This window comes from Microtus oregoni, unplaced genomic scaffold (assembly GCF_018167655.1).
Source record: "Microtus oregoni isolate MIOR12 unplaced genomic scaffold, Mior012 000016F_ref0000370, whole genome shotgun sequence".
NCBI lineage: Eukaryota > Metazoa > Chordata > Mammalia > Rodentia > Cricetidae > Microtus > Microtus oregoni.
In genome coordinates this window covers 18,873,202-18,900,215 of record NW_024543075.1, presented here as the reverse complement: position 1 = coordinate 18,900,215, position 27,014 = coordinate 18,873,202, and the positions used below count along the sequence as shown (strand labels likewise).

At 45.3% G+C, this 27,014-nt stretch overlaps 1 protein-coding gene across 2 annotated transcripts in view; it reads right to left on the bottom strand.

Annotated features, from left to right (window-relative positions):
• Positions 1-1,706: 1,706 nt before the first annotated feature.
• The window catches only part of Xpo6 (exportin 6), a 110,332-nt gene continuing 85,024 nt past the window's right edge, over positions 1,707-27,014 (bottom strand). For both annotated transcript variants that reach the window (XM_041666499.1, XM_041666500.1), the window contains 11 exons: positions 24,718-24,810; positions 20,373-20,517; positions 18,338-18,484; positions 17,424-17,613; positions 11,840-11,995; positions 10,885-10,999; positions 10,576-10,747; positions 8,956-9,117; positions 6,899-6,997; positions 6,504-6,734; positions 1,707-2,386 (listed from right to left, as the gene is read on the bottom strand). In XM_041666499.1, coding sequence (XP_041522433.1) covers positions 2,285-2,386; positions 6,504-6,734; positions 6,899-6,997; positions 8,956-9,117; positions 10,576-10,747; positions 10,885-10,999; positions 11,840-11,995; positions 17,424-17,613; positions 18,338-18,484; positions 20,373-20,517; positions 24,718-24,810 — 1,612 coding nt within the window. In that variant the 3' untranslated portion in view covers positions 1,707-2,284. The remainder of the gene's footprint in view (positions 2,387-6,503; positions 6,735-6,898; positions 6,998-8,955; positions 9,118-10,575; positions 10,748-10,884; positions 11,000-11,839; positions 11,996-17,423; positions 17,614-18,337; positions 18,485-20,372; positions 20,518-24,717; positions 24,811-27,014) is intronic.

Sequence of the window (27,014 nt, the reverse complement as noted above, 5' to 3'; positions counted from 1 at the left end):
AGGCAGAACTACCCACCCACCAAACTCATCAATGTAGGTTCTTGCAGGTTGGGGGGGAGAGGGGAGATGGGGGGAATGGAAGAATTAGAGCACCAGCCTAGCTGCTCCTCTGCCTTCTCCTAGGCCAGCCTTCTATGACTCACATCGGAGTCCTACACATCTCAGCTGCCCCACAGACATGTCATGATATGGATGACATCAGGTGTTCGGCTGTACAGACAATCCCAGGAGCCGTCTATGTAGACACCTGCAGCTCTGCTGTCTACCTTCTGTCCTTTCCCTCAGGAGGAAGCAGGTCCCGGGATAGCAACTGTAGGCCTGGGATCTGTTCCAGAAATTCTGTGTTGGAATCTAACAGAAGGCAACAGACCAGGCACACTTCACACAGCTCTGGGAAACACCTAGGAAAAATAGCAGAGAGGAAAGACCTCAGTGTTTCAAAGCTTCTTGCACTTGGGCCACTTCCTTTAGGGCTCTGGGCCTGTGTAAGGCAAACAGCAAGGCATCAGGTATGTACAGCAGAGCTGCTCACTGCATGGTGAGCAGGAAGCAGAAAGAAAATGGTTAAACTACCATCCCCTCCTCTTTCTTCTCACTACATCAGGGCACCCTGCCTAGGGCCTGGTACCACTATACTGTGGTGGTGGTGGTGGTGGGGGGGGTTGCCTCTGAGGTAGTCCAGTGTGTTTTATAAATTTCCTGAGCACTTCTCACTTTACAATCAAGTTGACAACCATGATTAGGCACCCCAAGCGCTATGGCTTATGTTACAGAGAAGCAGTGAAGATGGCTGCAGTCTGATGACCTGAGTTCCAACCCCAGGATCCCCATAGGTGTAGGAGAGAATGACCCACAACGTTGCCCTCTGACCTCTCCACACATGCACCATGGTACATGTGCACGCACACACGCAATCATACACACTGAGTATCTTTATTAAAAAAAATTATAGTGATGGCGATCCCCGTAATGAAGCACCGCCTGCTGTGACAAGCACGTTTTGTAGAATGTTGATGAGGAACAATCATACTACCTTAGTGTGTAAAAAGTAATTAATAAAATGGCAGTTTATAAAACCACCACTGCCCCAATTTCTCAGAAATTCGGACCTTATACTCACTTACAAGTGAATCTCCCTGGCCAGGTGTGTGTTTTGCTACCTGATCCGGCCACTGAGTCACCCCAAACAGTAACAGTAATCTTTTTCATCTTAAGACCAGGAGTGTCCACATATGGATGGCAGGGCAAGGCCTCACACAGCTGTCTCCTTCTACGTTGACCCATACAGACCTTGCCCTCTTGGCACCTCAGGTGAAGCTTTGTTCCCTGAGGGACGGCTCTAATTGTGCATCTCCGGAAGGGATCTACTCTCTGGAAGGAAGGAGCCAGAGCCTGGGCTTAGCACATGGAGGTGCAGGGCTGGGAGAAAGGGTTACGGATTTGGCAGCAAGACAGGCTCAGGATGCATGCCTGCCTCTACCACAGGGTCACTGTCATGGAGAATGATCTCCAAGCCTTGAGCAAGCTTCTGTAGGTAGTCTGAGGAAGACAATATCCAGGAGTCCATGGCAGTTAGACCTCCTCTCACTATTCCCCCAAGACATAACTTGGGCCTCAGCACCACACAGAGTTCGACTGTTGACTCCATAGTGAGCAACTGGACCCTGGCCTTGAGGCTCAGGTGGAAAGATGCCCCGTAACTAGAGTTTATATAACAACAACTTAAGCATTTTATTTATCCATTAAGCTTCTTAGTATCACAATGGAATGATGAGAAAATGAACAAAAAACTGCGAGTCTTCGCGAATCTCTGACAAAGAGCAGAGACTTCAAGGCAATCGGAGGGCAGGAGGCTCGACACAAACAGTTCTGATGTCGAGTTTCTCCTGGGCTGGCTGGGCCAGGAGGGGTCGGGAGGTGGAATGGTGAGAAGGTGGCACTGTCGTAAGCGGTCCTTGGCGATTCTAACTCAGGATTGATATACACATGATCTGTATGGACCACGCTGCAGGATCTCTGGGTGCCTCCTGGGCATTCGGCCACAAGACCCTCTGCCTGCTCCAAATGCCTGGAAACTCTACCAATGCCAAATGGACCCCAAAGCCTGCTGTGTTGGTGGCAGCAGAAGAGGGCAAAGGCAGGCCACTTGCTCAGGGCATGATCATCCATAGAGTGACCAAGGCTTGTCACAGATGTCTGTGGCACAGGTGCAGGTGGTGTAGGTGGCGGTGGCAGCAGGCACATCCCTGGGGCAGTGAGCAGCCAGGAAGGCAAGCAGGTGTTCCTAGAGCTTCACAGTGCCAGGGGGCAGGCTGTCGTTGCAGAGTCGGTAGTAACGAAGGTCATTTACCAGTCTGTGTACACTCTGGGTGAACGAGGGCAGGTCCTGAAAGGCAGGGCAGAGCTGAAGCCTGGCTCTTGAAGGTCCACCAGACTCCTAACTACCCACCCACCAAACTTAGCTGCCCCCACACCTGTGCTTTTGGCTCTATGCAAACATTTAATAAGATTCCAAGTTCCAGGCAAGGTATACGGTTGGGTGGGGGAAACATGCAAAAATTCTTCTTCAGGGCTCCACAGCAATGCAGGCCTATACCACAGCCTGCAATGTAGGTCTTGACAGTTGGACCCGGGTTGTGGTGGGGAGGGTGCACGGGACGTGTGTTACAGAACCAGCCTGGCTGCTCCTCTGCCCTCTCCTTCCCCTAGGCCAGCCTTTGATGACCCATATCATAGAGTCCTTCCTGCATGGCCAAAGACACTGCCTGTCTTGCCTTAGCTGGTCTGGTCAGCACTTCTGTGGCTGACCCTCAGATCAATCATACTGCCTGTTCTCGAACAAACAACCAGTTCAGATACTATTCCACATCTCCACTACTTCCAAGTTCAATAACTACCCATTACTAGGCCTTCTAAGCATAGGCCATCTACAAAATGAAGCTAATAGTTGCACTTCAAAAGGTGCCTGGAATCCCCATCAAAATCCCATCAAAATTCTTCACAGATCTGGAGAACACAATAATCAACTTTATATGGAAAAACAAAAAACCCAGGATAGCCAAAACAATCTTATACAATAAAGGATCGTCTGGAGGCATTACCATCCCTGACTTCAAACTCAATTACAGAGCTACAGTATTGAAAACAGCTTGGTATTGGCATAAAAACAGAGAAGTCGACCAATGGAATCGAATAGAAGACCCCGACTTTAACCCACAAACCTATGAACACCTGATTTTCGATAAAGGAGCTAAAAGTATACAATGGAAAAAAAGAGAGCATCTTCAACAAATTGTGCTGGCAAAACTGGATGTCAATCTGTAGAAGAATGAAAATAGATCCATATCTATCACCATGCACAAAACTCAAGTCCAAATGGATTAAAGACCTCATTATCAGTCCGAACACACTGAACCTAATAGAAGAGAAAGTGGGAAGTACTCTACAACACATGGGCACAGGAGACCACTTTCTACATATAACCCCAGCAGCACAAACATTAAGGGCCTCATTGAATAAATGGAACCTCCTGAGACTAAGAAGCTTCTGTAAAGCAAAGGACACTGTCACTAAGACAAAAAGGCAACCCACTGACTGGGAGAAGATCTTCACCAACCCTGCAACTGACAAAGGTCTGATCTCCAAAATATATAAAGAACTCAAGAAACTAGACCGTAAAAGGCTAATCAACCCAATTATAAAATGGGGCACTGAGCTGAACAAAGAATTCTCAACAGAAGAAGTTCAAATGGCCAAAAGACACTTAAGATCATGCTCAACTTCCTTAGCGATCAGGGAAATGCAAATCAAGACAACTTTAAGATACCATCTTACACCTGTCAGAATGGCTAAAATAAAAAACACCAATGATAGCCTTTGCTGGAGAGGATGTGGAGAAAGGGGTACACTCATCCATTGCTGGTGGGAATGCAAACTTGTGCAACCACTTTGGAAAGCAAAGTGTGGCGGTTTCTCAGGAAATTCGGGATCAACCTACCCCTGGACCCAGCAATACCACTCTTGGGAACATACCCAAGACATGCCCTATCATACAACAAAAGTATATGCTCAACTATGTTCATAGCAGTATTGTTTGTAATAGCCAGAACCTGGGAACAACCGAGATGCCCTTCAATGTAAGAATGGATGAAGAAAATATGGAATATATACATATTAGAGTACTACTCAGCAGTAAAAAACAATGATTTCTTAAATTTTGCATACAAATGGACGGAAATAGAAAACACTATCCTGAGTGAGGTAAGCCAGACCCAAAAAGAGTAACATGGGATGTACTCACTCATATTTGGTTTCTAACCATAAATAAAGGACATTGAGCCTATAATTCGTGATCCTAGAGAAGCTAAATAAGAAGGTGAACCCAAAGAAAAACATATAGGCATCCTCCTGAATATTAACCTTCATCAGGCGATGAAAGGAGACAGAGACAGAGACCCACATTGGAGCACCGGACAGAAATCTCAAGGTCCAAATCAGGAGCAGAAGGAGACGGAGCACGAGCAAGGAACTCAGGACCGCGAGGGGTGCACCCACACACTGAGACAATGGGGATGTTCTATCGGGAACTCACCAAGGCCAGCTGGCCTGGGTCTGAAAAATCATGGGATAAAACCGGACTCGCTGAACATAGTGGACAATGAGGACTACTGAGAACTCAAGAACAATGGCAATAGGTTTTTGATCCTACTGCACGTACTGGCTTTGTGGGAGCCTAGGCAGTTTGGATGTTCACCTTGCTAGACCTGGATGGAGGTGGGTGGTCCTTGGACTTCCCACAGGGCAGGGAACCCTGATTGCTCTTTGGGCTGACAAGGGAGGGGGACTTGATTGGGGAAGGGGGAGGGAAATGGGAGGCGGTGGCGGGGAGGAGGCAGAAATCTTAAATAAATAAACAAACAAACAAACAAACAAACAAAAAACAAAAAGTGCTTGGAAGAGCAGGAAGTGCCAGCAACAGCGTGGCTTATAAAACAAAACAAAACAAAAAACAGCACAGCCTGTCTTCAACAAAAGCCTGCATGGAAGCAGGGACCGGTGCCTGGCAGCATGGTGAATGAACAGAAGACCACATGGAAAGTGTGATTAGTTTCATCCTGAAGAACAGCACAGGGCACAGGGCCTGGTAGTGTTCACCTTTAATCCCAGTCCTCAGGAGGCAGAGGCAGGAGGGTCTCTATGAGTTTGAGGCCATCCTGACCTATACAGTAAGTTTCAGGCCAAAGAAAGACCCTGTGCAGAGGGGGTAGGGATGGGGAATCACCAAGTCCAGCAAAGGCTACACTGCGACCTCACTTCAGAATACCCAAACCAAACCAAGTCAAAAACCAACCAAGCAGCATCTCTTCAATCAGCAGCTCCCAAACAGAATACCTGGTGGAAACTATCATCCATTTTCAGCTCCCAAACAGAATACCTGGTGGAAACTATCATCCATTTTCAGTATGCATCCCAGGAGTCTGCTGAGCAACTAGATTTGGAACCCACTGCATTAGCCAATGCTGATGGCACTACAAAGCAACCATGAGATGTTAAGAGCTGGTCTATAGAAAAACCAAAGAAAAACCATTCAAGTGGTTGAAAGAGAGAAAAAGTCAGATCCCCCCAAGAAAGGACAATTCTAAGACACAAAAAAGGAGGTGAGTCTAAGAAAGCTTCCCTAAGGCACATGACAAATGAGGGGGCACAATGGTCATAAACTTGAGCCCAGTATGGCTGTTCCAGCACAGAAGTAAAGAGCACCAAGACAGAGAAAAGTTCTCACTTCTCCACCCAAGGGGACAGGAGGAGCAGTGCTTCTTCCAAAGAAGAAAAAGGTTTCCCTAAAGAACTTTCTTTTGCAAATTCCAAAGATGGCCTACCACGCAAAGATCAGGGAGAGCTCCAGCTACCTGACGCAGAGAGAGGACAGTACAGAGCTTGACAGCAGAAATCAGCACCCCAGCTGCCCCATCTCTCCCCAGTGACTTCCCCTGAGGTCTCATTAGCACAGAGGGTGAGCACTGTGAGGCTCCTTTGATGAGTCTGAGCTATGCCAGTGCTGTGTTGTGAAGAGTGACAGGAAAAATCCAGGTAGCCAAGCAACAGGGCCATCTCTGGAGACCCAAAGCTGTATCAACCTTTTTAGTCTGCCTGAAAGTCAGGGCAGAGAGGCTGTATGTTGTCTTCTAGACCACTAAGTATGTGAGCCCTGTGGCAGGCAGATGTGTGTTGAGGGAGTGAGGGAGGTGGACAAAGAAGTTAAGATGTGTGGCTTGCTGAGGCCAGGTTCTGTGGCCTCAATGGCGGAGACAAAGAACACGTGAGCTACACAAGCCAAGTTCAGAGAAGAGAGTACGCCCTCCACACCCAACAACAGCGTCACGTTACTCAGGTATATCCGTGGGTATAACCATGCCCACATCTAGAAAGGCACCTCAACAGTCAGACAACAGGGTCACCAACCCACACACATGTTCCCTTGTGGCTTGGCCTTTTTTCCTCACCCGATCCATCTTGAAATTTCGTCCCAGCACATTTTTCTGATTGGCATCCACACCATCACAGCTGGTCAGGAACTCTGGAAGAAAGGCTGCAAAGAAGCCATCAAAGTCGACAGAAGCCATGTTGTAAATGGCGATGCCAATCTCCTCTTGTAGAAGGTCATGAGACTTGTGAACCAGGACCTGGAGCAGTACATTCACAAACTGGAACAGCATGGTGGTCCGGAAGATCTTCTGTAAGCAGAGGAACAGGAGCATGGGCCAGGAGGCCTACTCAGACTGGGGCCACCCAGGGTCAGAGTGTTCCCCAAAGTACTTCCCAGGCAGACTCAAGGGAGTTAGACTTAGCCCAGAACTCCAAGATGAGGAGGAACCTCCCAGGAGAGAAAGGCACTTACTTTGTGGTATAGTTTCTGCTTGGTGTTCAGAGTCTCCAAGTAGAAGAGATTTTGTTTGAACAGGTGGATGTCGGGCTGAAGAAAGGACTGTCCAAAAGCCTGGGGAGTAAGACTACTATTTAAAAAGCAGGACTTAAACTCCCTCAGACCCAACCCCTCCAGGGCCTCTACCTTATGCCAGAATCAATGCTATGCAGCTCCTCGTACCAGTCTCAATTCTGCCCATTAGGGCAGACCTCTGTAATGTAACTCTTAATATCTTAGCACCTGTGTCTTCCCATGGGCCTCACTTCTTATTTTGGTCTCATTTAATACTTTTTAAAAGAAAACTCTAGAACAGCATTGTCAACCTGTGCGTGGGTCATGACCCACATAGGATTGCATATATATTCACCTTACAATTCATAACAGTAGCAAATTAGTTATGAGGTAGCAATACATTTTATAGTGGAGGGTCACCACAACATGAGGACTGTATTAAAGGGTTACAGTGTTGGGAAGGTTGAGAACCACTATACTACAATCTCTTCAAGAGTCCGTCTTTGAAGTAAGACACCCATACTAGTCAAATCCTTGAGCAATTTGAGCAGACAGCACTGCCTGCCTGCCTGCCTGTCCAGGCGATCCTCTACAGGGATTCTAGCGCTCCTTAGCGCCCTTGCCTCACAGGCCTCAAATCCTCAGAGGTTCCTTCTCAATCACTGCATCTGCTTTGGGGCTGAGCAATAGCACATCTGTAAACTGCCTCACAACATCTAGGAGGAAAAGTGACCAGTTCAAGAGCAAACTGAAACACACAGCCCTAACACAAAATTCCCCACTGCAATACAAAGGGATCACTGGGGCAAGGGAGGCTGGCAGCCTATAGTTAAGTGGCTATTCCATCCCTGGTTTGCGTGGCTGTGCAAGGAATCTTGTCATCACTGCTGCAGTAATGGGATCTATTCCTTAACGCCAAGCTTTCTGAAGCTAGAGAGAAACTATGGTGCTGCAGGACCTGGATCAACACAGAGCACCATCACCATGAAGGTGTATGTAAGGCATTCCCCTTGGTGTGAAACGTCTCCTCACAATAACTCTACCTGTGCTGGCGAACCCTGCTCATTTTCCATTCTTGCCCTTTTGTCTTTTCCATGCCATCCGATGGGTTGTGGGACAGGGCGGAGCCTTTCTTCTGGCTTTTTTCACCTTGTATAGCATATGTTCATTTCCACTGTAGTAGTATATTCTTTATTTCTACTATTAGATGAGTAATAAATAGCCCATCTTTGCCACTGGGTTTATGCATTCACAGCTAGTAAATATTTGGGTTGCTTGGGGACACAAACATCTGTGAACAGGTGTATGAACACACGCTGTCATTTAGACTGCAAGATCATATGTTCAGCCACATATATAACATTATAAGGAACTGCCAAACTATGATGCTCTTTCAAAGGGACTTTTCTAAGTCCCAAGTGAGAGAGCAGTCCTCAGTCAAAGATGTCTACAAACACAGATAAAGCTTCGAGGAGCAAATACTAGCACACACCAAGCTCAAGCCCTGAACAGGGCATTATGGTAGGAGCCAGAATGCCCTTTCCAAATGCAGGTTGCTGGGCTCTCCAGAGACTCCTAGCTTGTCAAGTGTCCTGTAAGTAAGGATCAGGGAGAACTTGTCACCCTGCCTTAGCCTTCAAGTGTTCCAAGGGCTAGAAATACATGTGTCACCATGTCCAACAGATTCCTCCTTGTACTGCTCTCAAATGAAGGGAGCGGACATTTAGCACACATCCACTGGTGTCGTGTCCTTGATGTACACTATGTTGTTTATCTCACGGGAAGTGTATGACAGTAGCAGTACTGACCTTACTTTACAGAGGAAGAGATTGAAGCTCCAAGAAACTAACAGGGCAAAGCTCAGTGTCGACCCCACACATGCTGAAGGGCCAGGTTGGAAGTGGGCCATATAGCTAGAAGAACCCGAGGGACATGGGCCAAGGATGCAGGCAGCACCCAGAAAAGGCCCACTTGCTCTCAGCACACTGAAGTATCACCGGCAAGCCCTTCCCCCTTACCTGCATGATGGCACTGAACTGGGGTTCATTGTCCATCTGCTCCTCAGCAATGCCCCTCTGCACACTAGCCAGGACAGTTGACTTGAAGAAGTACCGCCAGTTGTGATGGAGTGTCCGAAAGAGGAGCTCAAACAGCTCAGCCTTCACGTCAGGTGACGGGCGCTATAGAGACAGCCACAAGGCACTATACTTTTCCTTCATGCAGCCTGGGGGCCTCCTGGCCAGTGTAGGCCACCAAAGGAGCCCAAAAGCCACCAGATAGTAGCCAGTATTCACATCCCACCCACACTTCTGCCACTTCCTGTGCAGAAGGTCCACCCCTTAGAGGGGGCAGTTCATCCAGCAGTGCTTCAAGAGATAGGCCTACACATGAGACAACGTTAAAATGAGTGCCAGGGGCCGGGAGGGGCCGGGAGGTGGTGGTGCATACCTTTAATCCCAGCACTCGGGAGGCAGAGGCAAGCGGATCTCTGTAAGTTCGAGGCCAGCCTGGTCTACAAGAGCTAGTTCCAGGACAGGCTCTAAAACTACAGTGAAACCCTGTCTTGAAAAACCATAAAAGATGAGTACCAGGAAGCTCTTTCTAACAGATCACTAAACTTAAACACTCAGAAGAAGGGCCACAAGGGGCAAAGACAATGAAAATGTCCATTTTTCTATTCAGAAACTAGACAGTTGGATTGTTCCTATCTTCCTCTCCCAGGATGCAGGCGGTATGCTGGCTAACCTGCTAGCTTTAAGCAACCCCAGAGGCTAACAAAAGCAAGACACCCTGAAAGCAGCCTGTTACCCAAGAGACGCAAGTCTGAAGAGCCCTTAGGAATCGAGAAATCTAAAGGCCTCCCAGTGGATGTTAAATGCGCTAATTGCTGCCTGAGTGTGGCTCCTTTTCCTAAGCCAGCATCAGGATGCTGAGAGAGCAGGGGTTACTGAAGCATAATTTCCTAACTTAAACCCAAATGTCCAAGTTACCAGCGAGCATACTAGCCACATTATTCCAACACTGCTGTGGAATTCTGTGACTGTCAGTTGCACAGTCATGTGTTTCTCAAAACCCAGCACCCTGAACTTTGGCTGTGGGACAGCTTCGAGATCAGTTCCTATTTCCCTAAACATTGCTGTAACATTCAAGCTGCATCTGTACTTAATCTGGGTCTTGCAGTTAGTACCTATCCTTTTACTTTCCTAGACCACTAAGAGCTCTACCTGAATTGTCAGCAAGAATTTGCTTTTATAAGACTACCAAGTTGAAAGCATTCTTTCTTGGGAAGAGGCATCCAAAAAGACTATTTACAGGAGAGGGAGAGAAAGAGGGGTCTCTGGAAGAGCGGTACGCACTAACTGCTGAGCTACCTCTCCAGCTACAAGTGAGGTGCATTTAAAAGCCCTAAGTATCCAGAAACATTTATTCTTTTTATTAATTATTCGTGTGTGTGTGTGTGTGTGTGTGTGTGTGTGTGTGTGTGTATGCACAATGTATCCTTTCCTTGGAGGGAGGAGAGACCACAAAAAATTATTTACAAGAGTACTGAAAGAACTCACAAGTGAGATCTAAACACAAGGCAATTTCCCTCCCTCCCAGTCAGGAGGTACCACAGGGATCTCCCTGGCTCCACCTACCTCAGCAATGATGGGGTACACCTGTTCCATGCACAGTGCAATAATGCTAGGGAGGAAGGGCTTGAACACCTGGCCAGGCTCCTGCACTACCACCTGTAGGATCTTCAGGAACTTTTCCACCACCCGGCAGCCAGTGCTGCCTTCATGCAGGATGCTTTCAGCCAACTGTTCTCTGCAGGCAAAAGAAAACCACAGAAAAACTCAACAACCAATTCTTGTAGCAAGTGAGGAAAAGGAGCAGAAAGTCCTGCATTTTGCTGCCAGGCTGGTCCAGACTCTGAAAGGCCTGGGTAGCAGGTATGTGGTTACCTGGTAAACATGTTGAGGAAAGTCTGGATGATCTGCTCAGTGAAAGGCACACCCATCTGTACTCTAAGGCCTCGGAACAAGGTGAGGAAGAAGCTCAGCATCTCATCGGTCACGTCTAAACGAAGGACAAAGCAAACGGTCAACACCATGTGCACAGGGACTAATGCACCCACAGCTTGATCAATTTTCCTTTGCAGTCTGCACCATCATCTCTCTCTAATGCATCCCACTGGAAGAAACGTCCCCGACACCATCAGAGCCAATGACGGAAAGTGGAAAATGATTAAGAGCCTGCTGAGAACATGGCTCTGGTCCTAGGAATGTTTGCCTGATTGCTCACGGCAGGAAATGGAGTTGTCTTATCTTGAAGCCCAGCGTACTGTCCTGCAAACCCGCATGGTCAGCATTCTCACTGAAAATGAACCACTTTGTGTTCATATCCAAGAAATTATCCAACTGGGTCAACACCTGAATGTCTTGGCATTTCTCTCTAAAACCAATCATCCCTGTAGTAGGTCAAGGTTAAGTGGCTAAAGTAGATGATGATGTAGCACTCAGGTCACACTACCCTGGGCTACTAAACGAATTTAATCATTCTGGTTAGTGTGGTTCCATAACCAGATTGCATGGGACACAAAGTGCTTACAGGACGCCATCAGTGCATCTAAGCTACAAAGCCCCTGCTGTCTAACACTGACAAGGCCACTGTAAAGGCTCTCAGCAGAGCCAGACAAGCACATTCAGAGTGACAGAGCAGTACTGGTTGGTGACAGTAACACTGACACATCAACTCTGCTCATCTTTCCAGACTCTCCAATGACAGCACACCTTTGCCTTTATGCTTCCCTTCACTGAGCAAAGTCCAGGCTGGCTTGCTCTGACTTAGCATGTCCTACAGATCTAAGCGGGTACTCTGGCTCTTACGAACACCATCCATCCACGAGCTAATTCTTACCTGACTGATGGATAAAGGCTGGAAAGAGGGCCAGGGAGACCTGAACAGACTCCTGCAGTGACTGGTAGCAGATCTGTCGGGACTTGGTAGATTCGCCAGAGATATTCTCTACAATGTCTTCCAAGACACTAAGTGTCTGGTGAATAATCACTTTGGCTGCAAGTCAAGATGAAGCTTCAGTTATGTGTTGTCTGAGACAGAGTACAGCTAGCGGGAACAGACACAAGGGAGGGAAGAACCTTGCAGAAGAACACCAGGAAGACACTCACACAAAAGGAAGTCCTGCTAACCAGGAAAGCTTGTCTCTATTTAATTATATGACCCCATAAGCACCATGTATCTCCTCTTCCTTTTTTACCCAAGATTCCAGTTGTCTGCCTGTCTGCATACTTGGGCTTATGCCTCCCCCCTCCCTACTTTACCCACTAGCAACCAAACAGGTGATAGGCTGGGGGGTATAGCTCAATTGATAAAGTTCTTGCCTAACATGCACAAGGTTCTGCGTTCAACACTCAGCATCACATAAAAACTGGGTATGCTGGCACTTGCCTATAATTCCAGCACTCAAGAGGTAGGAGTAAAAGTTTGAGGTCAGCCTGAGCTCCAGGAGACCCACCTCACTCCCCTCTAAAAAACACTAAATGGCCCAATAAACACCATATAAGCTTGGGAAGTGATTGGTGAGACAAATGACCAGGCAATTAGCACAGGAGAACAAACTCATCCCCCTTGAGCTACAGGCAGTACCCACCCTGCTAACCCACAGGCACAGCCTACCATGCAATGTAATAGTGCTGGCTTTAGGAAATACTGCCTGGTCAGTCTCTGGCATATCAGGCCTGTAGTCTGATAATGTACACATGATTGTTATATATCACTAGCACTATATAAACATCTAACAATGTATGACATATGAGTTCCCATTGTGATTCTACACAGCTCAGGGAATGTGGTGGCAATAACCAGACAATATTTGAAGTGAGAGCCCTGACTGCAGCAGAGAGAGGGTCAGTAGTCAGCTTATACCCTGGGCAGGATTCTGGTCAGCCCCAAAGGTCCATCTTTGTTAGGTTGTTGTGAGGGTCAGTGGTTTCAGCAGGGCACCTGACATACAAGGTCTCAGAAGAGAAAGCTGTCATAATCCTCTTGTATGAATGAAGAATATTTGGCTCAGCCCAAGCCTGGTAGGCCCAACTTTGATGAATTCCAGAGGCCGATCCAGATTGAGACTCACCACTATCAAACTTGTAGTATACTCTGGGCTGTTCTGAGCCTCACAAAGGCCACTGGCTCCTGGGTGAGGAGTGTGGGGGCTGAAGAAAGCTAAAGCTTCAATCAAAGGAGGGTGTGGGAGAAAGAAGACATGCTTAGGAAATGTACAAAGTTAGACTGCTTCTCTGGTTTAATTAGCTGTTGAGTTCTACTTTCTTCATCTGAAACTGTGGCCAGAAATATCCCCTCATGGGACTGAGGACGGAAGGCAATGACTCACAACAGGCTGATCTCTGAAGACTGGTGACAGTGATGCAAGAAAGCAAACAAAAGGCACTCGCACTACTGATAAGAGGTCACCACGAACTACTGAAAACTCAGAGATTATGATAAGGCTAGGAATGCATGAAGGACAGGGCACCAGGGATGAAGGACAGCGTACCAGAGAGGAAGGACAGGGTACCAGGGATGAAGGACAGTGAAGAGGGATGAAGGACAGGGTACCAGACATGAAGGACAGCGTACCAGACATGAAGGACAGTGAACCAGGGATGAAGGACAGGACAGGACACCAGGGATGAAGGACAGGGTACCAGAGATGAAAGACAGGGCACCAGGGATGAAGGACAGGGCACCAGAAATGAAGGACAGGGCACCAGGGATGAAGGACAGTGAACAGGGATGAAGGACAGGACAGGGCACCAGGGATGAAGGACAAGGCACCAGAGATGAAGGACAGGGCACCAGGGATGAAGGACAGTGAACAGGGATGAAGGACAGGACAGGGCACCAGGGATGAAGGACAGTGAACCAGGGATGAAGGACAGGACAGGGTACCAGAGATGAAGGACAGGGCACCAGGGATGAAGGACAGTGTGGTAGTTTAAATATGGTGTGACCTTGTTGGAGGAGACTGGATGACAGTACCTTTAATCTGGGCCACAACTTCTTTTGAAAGTGTGTCACTGTAGGGACGGGCTTCGAGGTCTTTTTCTCAAGCTTCACTCAGTGAAATAGTCAACTTCCTATTGCCTACAAGATGTAGGACTCTCAGCAATTTCTCTAGCACCATGTCTGCTGGCATGCCATCATACTCGCCACCATGATGGACTGAACCTCTGAACTGTAAGCTGCCATCACAATTAAATGTTCCCTTTATAGAGTTGCCCTGGTCATGGTGTCTTTTCACAGTAATGAAAACCTAACTAAGACAGACAGGGTACCAGAGACGAAGGACAGTTTCAGGAGTCAAGAGACAAGAATCTGGCCTGTCTGACACTCAAGAAAATTTTTAAAAGAATCGATGTTTATTTACCAAAACATAAAAGAAACTGAAACCCCTATACGTGTGTTACTGTGACCTGTCCACAAATAGTACATTATAAACCATGAAAGTCAGGCAGGTGCCTGTACACGCATCACGTCAGAGGCAGAAGAGCTCCAGGACAGTCTGAGTTGTACAGAGTCTATAACAGTAATAATGGTAATAAATACAACAATTTCAAACCATTAAAGACTTTATTTTCAAAAAGCAAGAAACAATGAGGAAAAGTGGTACATGGCCCCAGATTCTAACTTCTTCTAACCTCACGTTCTCAGGGGCCCTTGGGGAGACAGCTTTCCCCAAACATTGCCTGAAAGTCACAAGACAAACAGAAGTGATGTAATAAGAAACACACACCACTCTACCTAATCTGGTGGGAATAATCAGGTACAACAGAATTAACGAAAAGTCTACCAAAAAACAAGCCTGGACTCTAAGGAAATGCCAAGGTCATGAGAGACAAAGATGGGGATGTTTCTATACTGAAGGAGGGTGAAGAGAAATGACAGCCAAATACAGTATACAACGCTGAGCTTTTAGAAAAACCAAAAACATTTTTGGTAGCATTGGGGTAACTTGTTAATGTGGTTCAAATGTTAAATGCTTTGTCCCACTGCTGGCCAGTGGGAACAGTGCTTTGGTTTGAAGACAGTGTCAGCTCCTTGTTTTATATAAAGGTCTACAATTTACTATAAATGTTTGGGTTTTTATAAAAAGTATTTTAGAGGAAGAGAACACAATGTAGCAAACTAAGCAGATGGTGAGGCAAGGAGAAAGGCAAGCACTGTTCTTGTCTTCTTCCCCTGATATTTGAGATTAAACCCAGAGTGACTAATAAGATACACAGTTCTTACTGCTGTGTTGCTGGTTGGTTTTGAGATGGGGTCTCTCCACGTAGCTCTGGTTGACCTGAAACTCACTATGTAGACCAGGCTGACTGCAAACTCACAGAGGACAATTCTTATTTCAACTCTGAAAATGTAAAGCAAGAAAAGGGAACCCTTTTCCAAACATTAATCTCATTAAAGAATAAAGAAGGCAACCGACTATGCCTGGAGGTTCCAGAAGAGGAAGCCAAAGATACTATACACACCAGATTTTAAGGCCAGAGCTTATGCACAGAAACCATACCAGCTAACAGCCTTACAACCCCTTATCTGCTCTGAGGTTGAGTCATGGTCATACAGCTTGTTCTGGCCGTAAAGTGTGGCAAGGCTCCACACGCCCCTCCCAGTGAGAGTGTACACTGGAGTGAAGTTCAGCAGCCTGTGGCCTTCAGCGCTCTGGCAGTCTTGAGCATCATGTGTGCTCATGCAACAAGAGCAAGGCTTAACTTCTTCCTTTGTGTCAAGCCACTACACCAGATAAAATCAGGTTAACAAATATCCTCTCCATCATAAGGCTAAAATGAGAATTTAAAAACTACTTTTTTCCATAATACTTTAGAATAAAACAAGCATCAAACTTGTTATTGGAAAAGCCAGGTTTGATGCCAGATATAAAACTAAGGCAAGAACCTCGTATATAGCACATTCTCAAGACACCAGCCACTGAGTCTATGTGTGTCACTTAAGAATTCTACACAGTAAAAATATGGATACAAGAATAAAGCCCAGCTAAAACAACTGCTTTTCATGACACAGACACAGCCGAGACTTAGGAGTTCCCTTCTCTTTAAGTTATTTTATTCTAATTTTTAATATAGAGTATGCTAATAAAGTTATAAAAAGGGGATGGAGATAGGATCACTGGGGCTTATTGGGCTCTAGTCTGTCTGAAAAACACGTGAGCTCCAGGTTCAGAGAGATCTTGACTTAAAGGAGTAAGACAGTGTCCTCTTGTCTTACAAGTGTGCACTTGAGCTCACATGGAACACATACCACACTCATGAATATACACTCTCATCACACATACAAAATGGTTTAAAGAAAAACACATAAAACAAAAGTCTTTTTAAAGAGAAAGCCTAAGAGCTGGGGAGGCAGTGTCACTGCTACATACGGAGGAGGCCCCGAGTTCCATCTCCCAGAACCCACATTTAAAAGCTGAGCAGGGAGGAGCACACATGGCCCAGTGATGAAGAGGTCTTGAAAAAACCTGGTCAACTAACCTAGTCTATGTGGTGAGACCTAGAAAAATTGCCTCAAAAAACGAAAGAAAAATGGTGGTTAAAGCAAGTTACTATGAAACACACCTGTAATCCCAGTGGTCAGAAGACAGAGAGATCACAAGTTCTGGCCCATGATGGGTCATTTGAATCTCAAGTCAGCCTGAGATATACAATGAGACCTATCTCAAGCAAACTAACAAAAAGGACACTCTTCATTACCATCTGTGATATTTCATAAAGCATCCCTGCTGACATTATAAGCAACACCATCTAATAATAGTGTTTCATCATTCTTTTTTTTTTTTTTTTTTTTTTTTTGGTTTTTCAAGACAGGGTTTCTCTGTAGTTTTGGAGCCTCTCCTGGAACTAGCTCTCGTAGACCAGGCTGGCCTCAAACTCACAGAGATCTGCCTGCCTCTGCCTCCTGAGTGCTGGGATTAAAGGCGTGCGCCACCACCGCTTGGCCATGTTTCATCATTCTTACTGTGAAAGATTTTATTTTAAAAATATTTTGATATTTGTTATTGTCAAAGAAAATTTGATCCTTTTTACATGAACTAGAATTGTTTCAATTTTTTCTCTTCATGTATTCCTTGTGAAGAATGTGTTCTTCTAAAACCTCTGAAATGTTTCTATTTGGAAAAAGTTAAAGCTGCTCAGAAGACAGATCTGAAGTACAGGTAGGTTCCTGTGAAGAGAAAACTGCTCTGTTCACACAAGCATCTGAAATGGGTTCCGTCAGCCTAGGGCTCATAGATGGACGGCACCACTGGCAGAGCCGTCCATAGGTGTTCCCTTTAGGTCTCCAAGGGTTACTTAACAGATAGGAGGTATGTCCAGCAGATGTAACAGTTTTTCTGAGGGGTAGTCGTGTCACTATAAGCAGATGAAGTCACCCGAGGAGCTTCAGGTGCAAAGTCTACACAGGAGTTACTTACTGTCATCCAATGGCACCTTTCTCTGGGGGGCAGTAGCACTGGGCTTCAGACTGTGGTAGTCCCGAGAGAGTGCAGAGATGAGGCTGGCATGATTGATGGAACGCAAGGGCCACTGCTGCTCACTCTCAGGAAGATTTGGCCATGGAAGGAGCAAGGTGTTAGAGAGTGCACGGCAAACCAAAACCTGTGCCTGGAAGGAACCCAAAGGCATCCATCAGAGGTCAAAGGGTAGACGAAAGCTGGTAGCCAAGACTGACTCTGCCTCAGGTCCTATGTGTCTTTCTTATAGCCTGGCCATCCTCTACCTTTAAGGCACTCAGGCAGGAAAAAGAAACACAGAAGTAACCCCAAGTCTAGGTCTCAATGTATAGTGTCAGCCTTTAAGAAGCCTAGCTAGTATTCACCCTGCTCAATCTGGTGTCTGAAGCCTCACAAAGTAAGAAATCCACTGGACACGGAGCCTAGTACAGTCTTTGATACTGCCTTCCGACCTCCAAGAAGCCACTGAGAACGGGCTCACAAGGACACTCTTACCACCATGCTCTCACATTCAGGTCGCTAAGAACTACCCACCTCACCAACTTTCTGCTCATAAGTAGTCTGAGCCTGCCAGGTGGCATCTCAAACCCAGAATGTAAACCAGGCTGGCCTGAACCAAGGAGAGCACAGGGGCTCTCAATAGGGGGCAAATGATGTCTCTGTGCATGAACGGGGAGGAGCTTTCCCATCTGAATCAGGATTCTGGCTTTGAGTGAGAGAAGCCAATGGGTTGTGTCAGTGCTACCCACAGAGGCAGTCCACGTAGCTGAGGTGGCTTTCAACTCGAATGTAAAAGCAGAACCAGCCTCTTCTGCCTTAGCTTCCCCAGGTCTCAGCCACAGAGCTCTGGGAATGCCCCAGGGAGTGTGTCCTACCTTATCGGCTAGGCGCTGGGCAGAAGCATCAATGATGCTGTTGAAGACCTTCTGTACTGCGGGGATGTTGATAAGAAAGACAGGTCGCACAGTGGTGGCTAGTGAGACAAGTAGGTGGCACGCAGACAGCAGCAACTTTTCTTGAACCTAAAACAGAAGAAATGTGACATGTTGGCTTACTGATCTTCTGGGAGATTGGTATTGGAGAAACTTTCCTAGAGCAGCTGTAACTAATGACTGCTAAACTATACCATTCATTGAGGATAATTCCCAACAAGATGAATGTCTTCTAGTCAACATCTATAGCTTCTGCCCTCAGTCAGCATCACTTCTTGCTCCTTCTTCCCAATCACTCCTCAACTCATCCACTTCTGTGATACCCCACAGTGTCCTCGCTGGCATGCTGTCCAAGTCTTCCCCTCAAACACCATAGTATTCTTCTTCAGTTTCCTGCTCTGGTTCCCCCAGAAGTCAAGGTCTCACTCAACCCTTCCTTCCTGCATTGTATTTTGCCAATCTCCTAGTCTCTCCTATTTCTTTCATCTTAACATGCCTGAAAAAAACTTGATTCAAATTACTGACAGCTTCAAATCCATTAAAAAAAGAAAAAGTTCTTGGAAAAGAATAGTTAGAAACTGGCCTCAGCCTTAACTGTGTTAAACACACACTCTACCAAGGAGTCAGGCCTAAACTCAAGAAAGTTTCCTATAAGTAAGGGCCAAACACAGTAAGACTGGTGAAACATCACACCAAAGAATCAAGGTCTGCAGAACTATTTAGGAAGGTGGTATTATGGTAATTCCTGAATATTTACCTAATATGGTAACCATAAAATATTGCTTACCTGTAACATCATAATCTCTAATTATTCTAAGAAAACAACATAACAGGATAAACATTCTTTAATCTACATATTTCAGAAGTATTTATTAATTTAAAGACAGGGTCTCATATAACCCAGATGACCTTGAACTTCTTATCCTATTTCTATCCCTGAATGCTGCATGTGGTGCTTGGGGACTGAAGCCAGGGCTTCATTTGCATGAGGCAAGCACTCTACTAATTCAGTTAAATTCCCAGCCCAATTTTACCTGTAATGGAATCAAACTGAAAGTGGAGCAAGAGCTAGGTAAATAATAGAACACACTCCTTCTGGGCATCAAAACCTTTAGAAACTACCATTACAAACACAGTAGTTTTATGGAAGTCAACATAACTCTATTCAAACAGGCTTCCTATATGTGCAAAGATAGTAAGAACACCTGGATGCACCTCATGCAAGTTAACAGTCTTCTTGGGTGAGAACTTACTAGACTCTGCCCATTTTATCTGACTATAACCTTTACTTAGCAGTTTCACTTCCAGGACCCCGCTACAGGCTCTCTATTATTTGTAGAAGAGTGGACGTAAAGGGAGCCTCCTTCTGTCATGAGAAAGTCAAACCCATCCTCGTAAGAAGATAGCACTAGGTAGTATGACAACTCAAGTTGATCTGTGTATTTAGAAGAAAGCAAGACACAGTGGGAATGAACAGCAATACCTCTATATCTACAAACTTTCTGTAAAAACAGAAACATGTCTAGAAGGATTGCCACCTGTCCTGACCATGCTCATCCTGAGAACAACGTTGTTTCAAGGAATAAGATCCAACAACAAAAACCTTTTCGGGCAATAAAACTGAGCAGGTACTTCCACCATGAGCAAAACCCAAATCATATTTGAACACGTGTAGACTACAACTGAAAAGGGACATGAGGCCTGGCAAGATGGTTCAGAGGGGAAAGGTCCTTGCCACCAGAAACCAGGGACCAGCAGAGTGGAAAAAGAGAACTAATTTCTATTATGTGTTCTCTCATCTCCACAGGCATGCTATGGCGCTCGTGCATGCCCATGCACACATAAATAAATAATAAAACAAATTTTTTAAGGAACATGAAATACAGTTGTATCACCCGTAGTAAGGACACTGTTTTAGTTTTATGGTAAGCAGGACTATGGAAAGGACAAACAGGTACAGCATTTTCTGTCTCAAGACCTTGGTGCTAATGAGAGGTGTGATCGCATCCATGGTGGTAGAGATGAGTGTCACAAACTGCTGGGTGTTCTGTCGATGGGCTTCATTGCAATACTGTGCCAACCAGTGGGAGTAGGCCTGGAGAGCAGCAAGTGACTGAGCATGCCTGCAGGAAGGACAGAAGAAGTGATCTGAGAGGGTCAGGCAAACAGAGTGGCATGAACTTGTAAAACAAGAACCCTATCTACTTGCAGGGAATTCCAGGACATGGTGACAGTGTACATATCAGTCACCTGCTCGCATTGTTTCTACATGCCCACCACTACTGTGAACACACAGGGCAGTTTCTGAACAGCTGCAGATCTTACTCTTTCTGTGACAACACAGGTTTGTTTAAGAAGATGGCAAACATAAGGAGAAATATGCTAACTTTAAAAATAGCAAAATGTGTCAGATGGTGGTGGCACATACCTTTAATTCCAGCACTCGGGACGCAGAGACAGGCGGATCTCTTTGAGTTCAAGGCTAGCCTGGTCTACAAGAGCTAATTCCAGAACAAGCTACAGAGAACGCCTGTCTAAAAAAACCAAACTAACCAACCAAACAAAAAACCCAAAAAAGTAAAAATCTTAGCAGTCTTAGCTGCAAACTACATTCTAGATGAGAAATGGGTATTCTACAGCTCTGACGGAAGATTCCAGAAGGGTCTGCCTGGAGTGTTCAGGTGTTTGACTTCTGCAAAGGCTGCACTGGATCACACATTAACAAAATACACACTTAAAAGTTTACAATGAAACCAGGTGCGGTGGCACACACTTGTGACCCCTGCACTCAAGGCTAAGATGAGAATAAATAAATACTCCAGCTCCCAAATCAGCCTTAACTACAAAGTGAAACCCTGCTTAAAATTAAAACCAACCAAACAAAAAAACACTAAAACACACCAGGCACAGTGGTATGCATATTTAATCCTCCTAGCTCCTGGAAACAGAAGCAGGCACATTTCTGAGTTAAAGGGCAGCAAGGCTACATAGCTAGTTCCAGGTCAGTCAGAACACAGAAAACCAGCTCACAGCTCAACAAGATGATAAATAATCAGTCTTACGGAGGCAGCAGTCTAGTTCAAAACACTAGACCACGCAGCTATGCACAAATGCTCCTTTCCTGTAGTCATCACTAAGCAATCTGAGTTGATATCCTGACATGACCTATATACATGACCCACCCCATGGTGTGGTCACCATGAAGACCCCTTCTCTGTCACTGTTAAACTGTAAACTGATGATTCTTAAAAAGAAAAAAAAATATGGTCAAAAGGATTATTTTTTTACTCAAAATAGTATAAGTCATTGTCATTTTTAACTGCTGATCAAGTCTTAACAAGGAATGCTCCCTTCAAGTCAGCTCCTGTGTGTTCTTGCATATTCCAGACACATTCAGAAACCACTTCCTTATTTACTGATTCTACAGCATTCCCCAGCATCATCCTGTCCCAAAACAGTGCATTTTTCCAAAGGAGTTCTGGTTCCTTTTGTTGGAGAAATTATGTGGTTAAATAGCAAGGCTTAAATGTGAGGGGCAGCCCAAGTGCCACGGCTTATAGAACCTGACTGGGGACAGTGCTAGGGTGTAAACAGACATCATTTCACAATCAAACAGCATCAACAATGATCCAAGTGCCTACTGATATGATACAAGAGGAAAGACTTCACAGAATGCAGCCACCTTGCTACAAACATGTAACACAGGCTGACACAGTGGAAAAAACTTGCCAGCTCTGGACTGCAGGATGTTCTTTAAACAGTAAACATACGGTCTTATGCTCCAAGGTGTCTGTATGCCTCTTCCTCCCCTCCCTACCCCCGCATGTGATTTTTTTCTTCTTTATTAAAATATTTATTTATTTATTTATTTACTCTTTGAGAACTATCTTTTCTCATTTTACATATCAATTCCAGTTCCCACTCCCTCCACCTTCCCCGCCTCTTCCTTTTCTGACACACACACACACACACACCTCTGCTCATACATCATATATAATTAGGGACTATTCTACATTATAGGAGATAGGTTTATAATTAAATCTTAAGCAGTGTACATATATACGTGCGTGCGTGTGTGTATATGTGTGTGTGTGTGTGTATATACTAGATATTGGCTTGTAAGGTTTTAAGTGCTGACAACAGTAACACAGTTCTAGAGAATGGCTTGTTCCTAGGAGACACCTAAAGAACTCACAGGTGAAGTAACGTGCTATCTACAGTTTATTTCCACTCACTCTTCTATTTACTTAATCTGCAGCTGAAGAGAACAACACTTTTTGTTTTGTTTTGTTTTTCTTGAGACAGAAATGCTCTGTAGCCCTGGCTATCCTGGAACTCAGCACTGTAGATAAGGCTGGCTTCAAACTCACTCTGGAATGCTGGGATTAAAGGAGTGCACCAACCGCCACCCGGATGCACCTTGTCTATAAAAAAACAAACTGTGGGTATTTTAGGCCTTGCAGACTACACACTCCTAGTTAGCTGTGGTGTAGAGGGCAGCTACAAATTACTATGTAAATGAATGGGCACGGCTGTATTCCAGGAAAATATGCTGACACTGCAGGTGGCCACTGGTCTGTACTCAACTCCTGTCCTAAGCCCAACAGACTCAGCTAAAAGGCTCCCTCCAGGCTGAAACAAAGCAGTTTATCTGTCTGTAAGATGTCAAGTTTCCCAGAGGGAAGTTTCAAAAGGTCTGAGTTTCCTCTGCCTTATCTTTACACAGAAGGCACCCTGAAGTAACTAGGTGCTGAGCATCCTGTTTCTTTGGTCCTGCCCCACCCACTCCACACCTTCTTTTCAGATTCTACACTTGTCAGTCTCTTCTGCTTATGCTGGGATACTTGTTCTACTGCATTAACTGCTGCTTAATCCAGGGTAGGGGGAAAGGTCTCTCAACTGTTGCAGCTTGGTCTTCTTATCACCACCTCTTAAGGTAGGGGAGGTGTGTGTCTCTCTGTGTCACGAGTCATGGTTTATCAGCCTCTGCTCTAGTCCACAGCAAGCCTTTTGGGCAGTACAATAGGGATAAGGCCTTGTTTACAGTCCCCAGATGCTATCCCTTCCAGGTCATTCTCTCATGAGCTTCCCCCATGTATATACTTTATCTGAGCATCTTGAGTTAAGTGTCAAAGCAACCTGAGATTCTTATTTAATATACAGATGGGCCCTGTGTCATCCTTCCAAACTTAAAATCTGTAGGAAGATGTCCAAAAGTCCTTCTGTGCTCCAGTTGCTTTAAGACATCTACTTTGGTTTGGACGAGTTGCTGGCTTACAGCTCCCACAGTCCTTACAATGTCCCTGAAAAAGGACATCTTTTGCTTGAAAACATTTGGTCTTTTGTCCTCAGTCTTTCATTATCTTCAGAACAGCCAAAGTTTCTGTTACTTTTAACAGCCCTTACCAACACACCTAAGCATATGTTAAGCAAGGCAACTTATGCAAAGCCCCTAGTTTGCCAGGGTATGGTCAAACTGCCAGGGTATGGGGTCATGTGCTTTGTGGGTTGTGACTCTTGCCACACCCTCAGCCTTTGGGGAGAGTAAAGGGACTAAAGGTTTCCCTGATGATTTAACCAATCAGTCATGCATCTATATCAATCCTGAGGGGACTAGGTGAGCTGGGGAGCCTCTGAAGCATAGGTTCCTGGAGGGGAGTGCCAGGAAGGACAGCAAGCTCTGAACTCCTACACATCGTGCGCTACTCATCTGGCACTCATCTAACAGACCTAGATGTGTCTTGCCACCACAGCAAACTAATCAAACTTTCAGAGAAAGATGTGGGCATCCCAACTTCTAGTCATCATACAGAAGCACAAAAAGCACAGCTGGGGGCAACAGCTGCCATTGGAAAAAGGAGATGCAGAAGGGACACTCCTGGGGACAGAGCCCTCAACATGATGCTACAAGTAATGTCAGAAGTGAGGTTAATTAGAGGATAATCAGTTTCATGTGAGATGACTGGTTTTTCTCACATGCACCAACTCTGTCCGTGTAGGGTGAGAGATGCATGTTTCAGGTGCTTCTACACCACCCCTGTGTACTTTTCAGCCTCCTCTTCCACCATGGTGCTCACCAGTTCCTAACTTCACAGCCCACACTGTTGTCTCCTATAATGCTTGCCCCATAGAGCTTTATCCCTGGTCTCTTTAGTTCAACCAATTACATTCATCCCAGACATACATCCAATAATCTGTCTTTCTAGGGTCAGAGTTCAAGAGTTCTCCCTCAATTCGAGGCAGCCACCGCTGTTCACTACATTGAATTCATCTGCAGGTAAGGTCAACGTCTCATAAGAAGGCAACCCCCATACTCTACTTACACATCAATGAGGTCAGGCTTCAACACTGATGGCACAGCTGTTTCAATGTTGTACAGTTTTATCTGAGATCCGTACAGAGTAACTTTGACCAATCTGTTGACAAAGGAGTAGGTGAGAAAGGACATTAAGCCTGAGAGCCAAAACAAATAAAAAGGACAAGATGCAAAATATAACCCCAAGGTCAGACTTTCAGACAAAACAAAAACAAAAATCTGATCTCCAATTCTTCCCAAGAAAATAGCCAGGACTGTGCATTAAGGGTTAATTACAAGAGCACTTACTAAAACATCACATCACTTCTATGTCAAAAACTTTAAAAACAAAGGCTGGCGAGATGGTGCAGTGAGTAAAGGCATTGGCCACCAGGTCTAGTCGCCAGAGTTTGATCTTGTAGAACACAGCCTTCTGTAAGTTGTTCTTTAATCTCTCTCTCTCTCTCTCTCTCTCTCTCTCTCTCTCTCTCTCTCTCTCTCTCTCTCGTGCAAAGCTTGAAAAAAGATCACCAGAACATGTTGGTCCAGTTACTCTAGAGGTGGGATGGAGTAGGTATATTATGGACTACTGTTTCCTCTCTGCTTTTCTATATTCCTGAATCGCACATTATAAATATTCAACGCTGTGTACATGTGTGCACACTTTTCTTTTTTGTATTATATTGGCTATGTAGTTCAGACTGGCCTTAAACTTCTGATCATCCTGTCTCAGCCTCCCTAGTGCTGAGATTACACACATGAGCTATGCCAAGCTATATAAACTATTTTAAAAGTGAGGGAAAAAAAGTTTCCCTTTGTGGTAAAATTTTTCTTATTTATTATGCATTGTTCTGCCTGCATGTATGCCTGCATGCCAGCAGAGGGCACCAAATCTCAATTATAAATGGCTATGAGCTACCTACCATGTGGTTGTAGGGAATTGAACTCAGGACCTCTGAAAGAATAACCAGTGCTCTTAACATCTAAGCCCCTGGGGAAAAATGTTTTAAGAAAGCAAGCCTGGTCGGGCGGTGGTGGCACACGCCTTTAATCCCAGCACTTGGGAGGCAGAGGCAGGCGGATCTCTGTGAGTTCGAGGTCAGCCTGGTCTACAAGAGCTAGTTCCAGGACCGGAACCAAAAAAGCTACAGAGAAACCCTGTCTCGAAAATAAAAAAAATAAATAAAAAATAAAGAAAGAAAGCCTGCTTTTTGACAATTTATCTAAAGATTCACATGACAAATTTAAAATCACTTCAATGTTTCCAATGGATAGATCGATACATAATAAGAAAAGAGAGTAAAATGTCTGCTGTAAAACTTAAGAGTCTAGGTGGCAGACTTATATTCATCCTCCCCACCCCCTCCTTCCCTCCTTGTATGATTCTCACAATTTCTTTGAAAATTAGAAATTGTTGATGATAAAATGCTGGAAGAAAAATGTAGGCAGGAGTTTCTGTCCTGCCTGGTCCTGCAGCCATTCAATCCCAAAGAAACACATAGAGGCTTATATTAATTATAACTGTTTGGCCTATTGGCTCAGACTTATTATTATTAACTAGCTCTTACAACTTAAATTAACCCATAATTTTTGTCTATCTTTAGTCATGTGGCTTTATACCTTTTCTTAGTGAGGCATTCTCATCTTGCTTCCTGTGTGTCTGGCTGGTGACTGCTTCTTTGCCTTTCCTCTTCCCAGAATTCTCCTAGTCTGGTTGTCCTGCCTATCCTTCCTGCCTGGCTATTGGCTAATCAGCTTTTTAATACACAAATATGAGTGACATATCTTTGCAGTGTACAAGAGTATTCTCCCACAGCAGAAAGAAATGAGAGGAGTAAATCTTTCTAGAATAAACTGAGATGATTACATTGAAGGGGAAGTGGCTGAGAGTGCCAGTTATTCAAGGCCCACGGTGTATGGTATATGGTTGTATGTCCAGCATCAGGCACAGCAGGGAGCTCCTTTAGGAAGCAAGAAGTCCATTTTCTCTGTCCTTCTGAGTTGAGTGAACAGTGCAGCACTGCCTGAGTTCTGGCCAACTCCACAGAGAACCCTGCAAGCATACCCCTGCAGAGGTCACTACAGGGGCAGCTACTTGGTCTCAACCCAAGGCACGGTGTGTGTGTATGTGTCACAATCTCTGAAAAGAGCTTAACACTAAAGAAAGGAAGTTTGTACTCTGGGAAATGTTTCTCTCAGATGTGTGGAATGCAGGACTTTATTCCAAAAGGAAACCATAAAAGGATTGAGGGTTGGAGGGCAGTGTGAAGGGCACCCCCCCCACAGAGACAAGAAAGCAGGAGTAAAGAGCCAAGTCCTTAACCC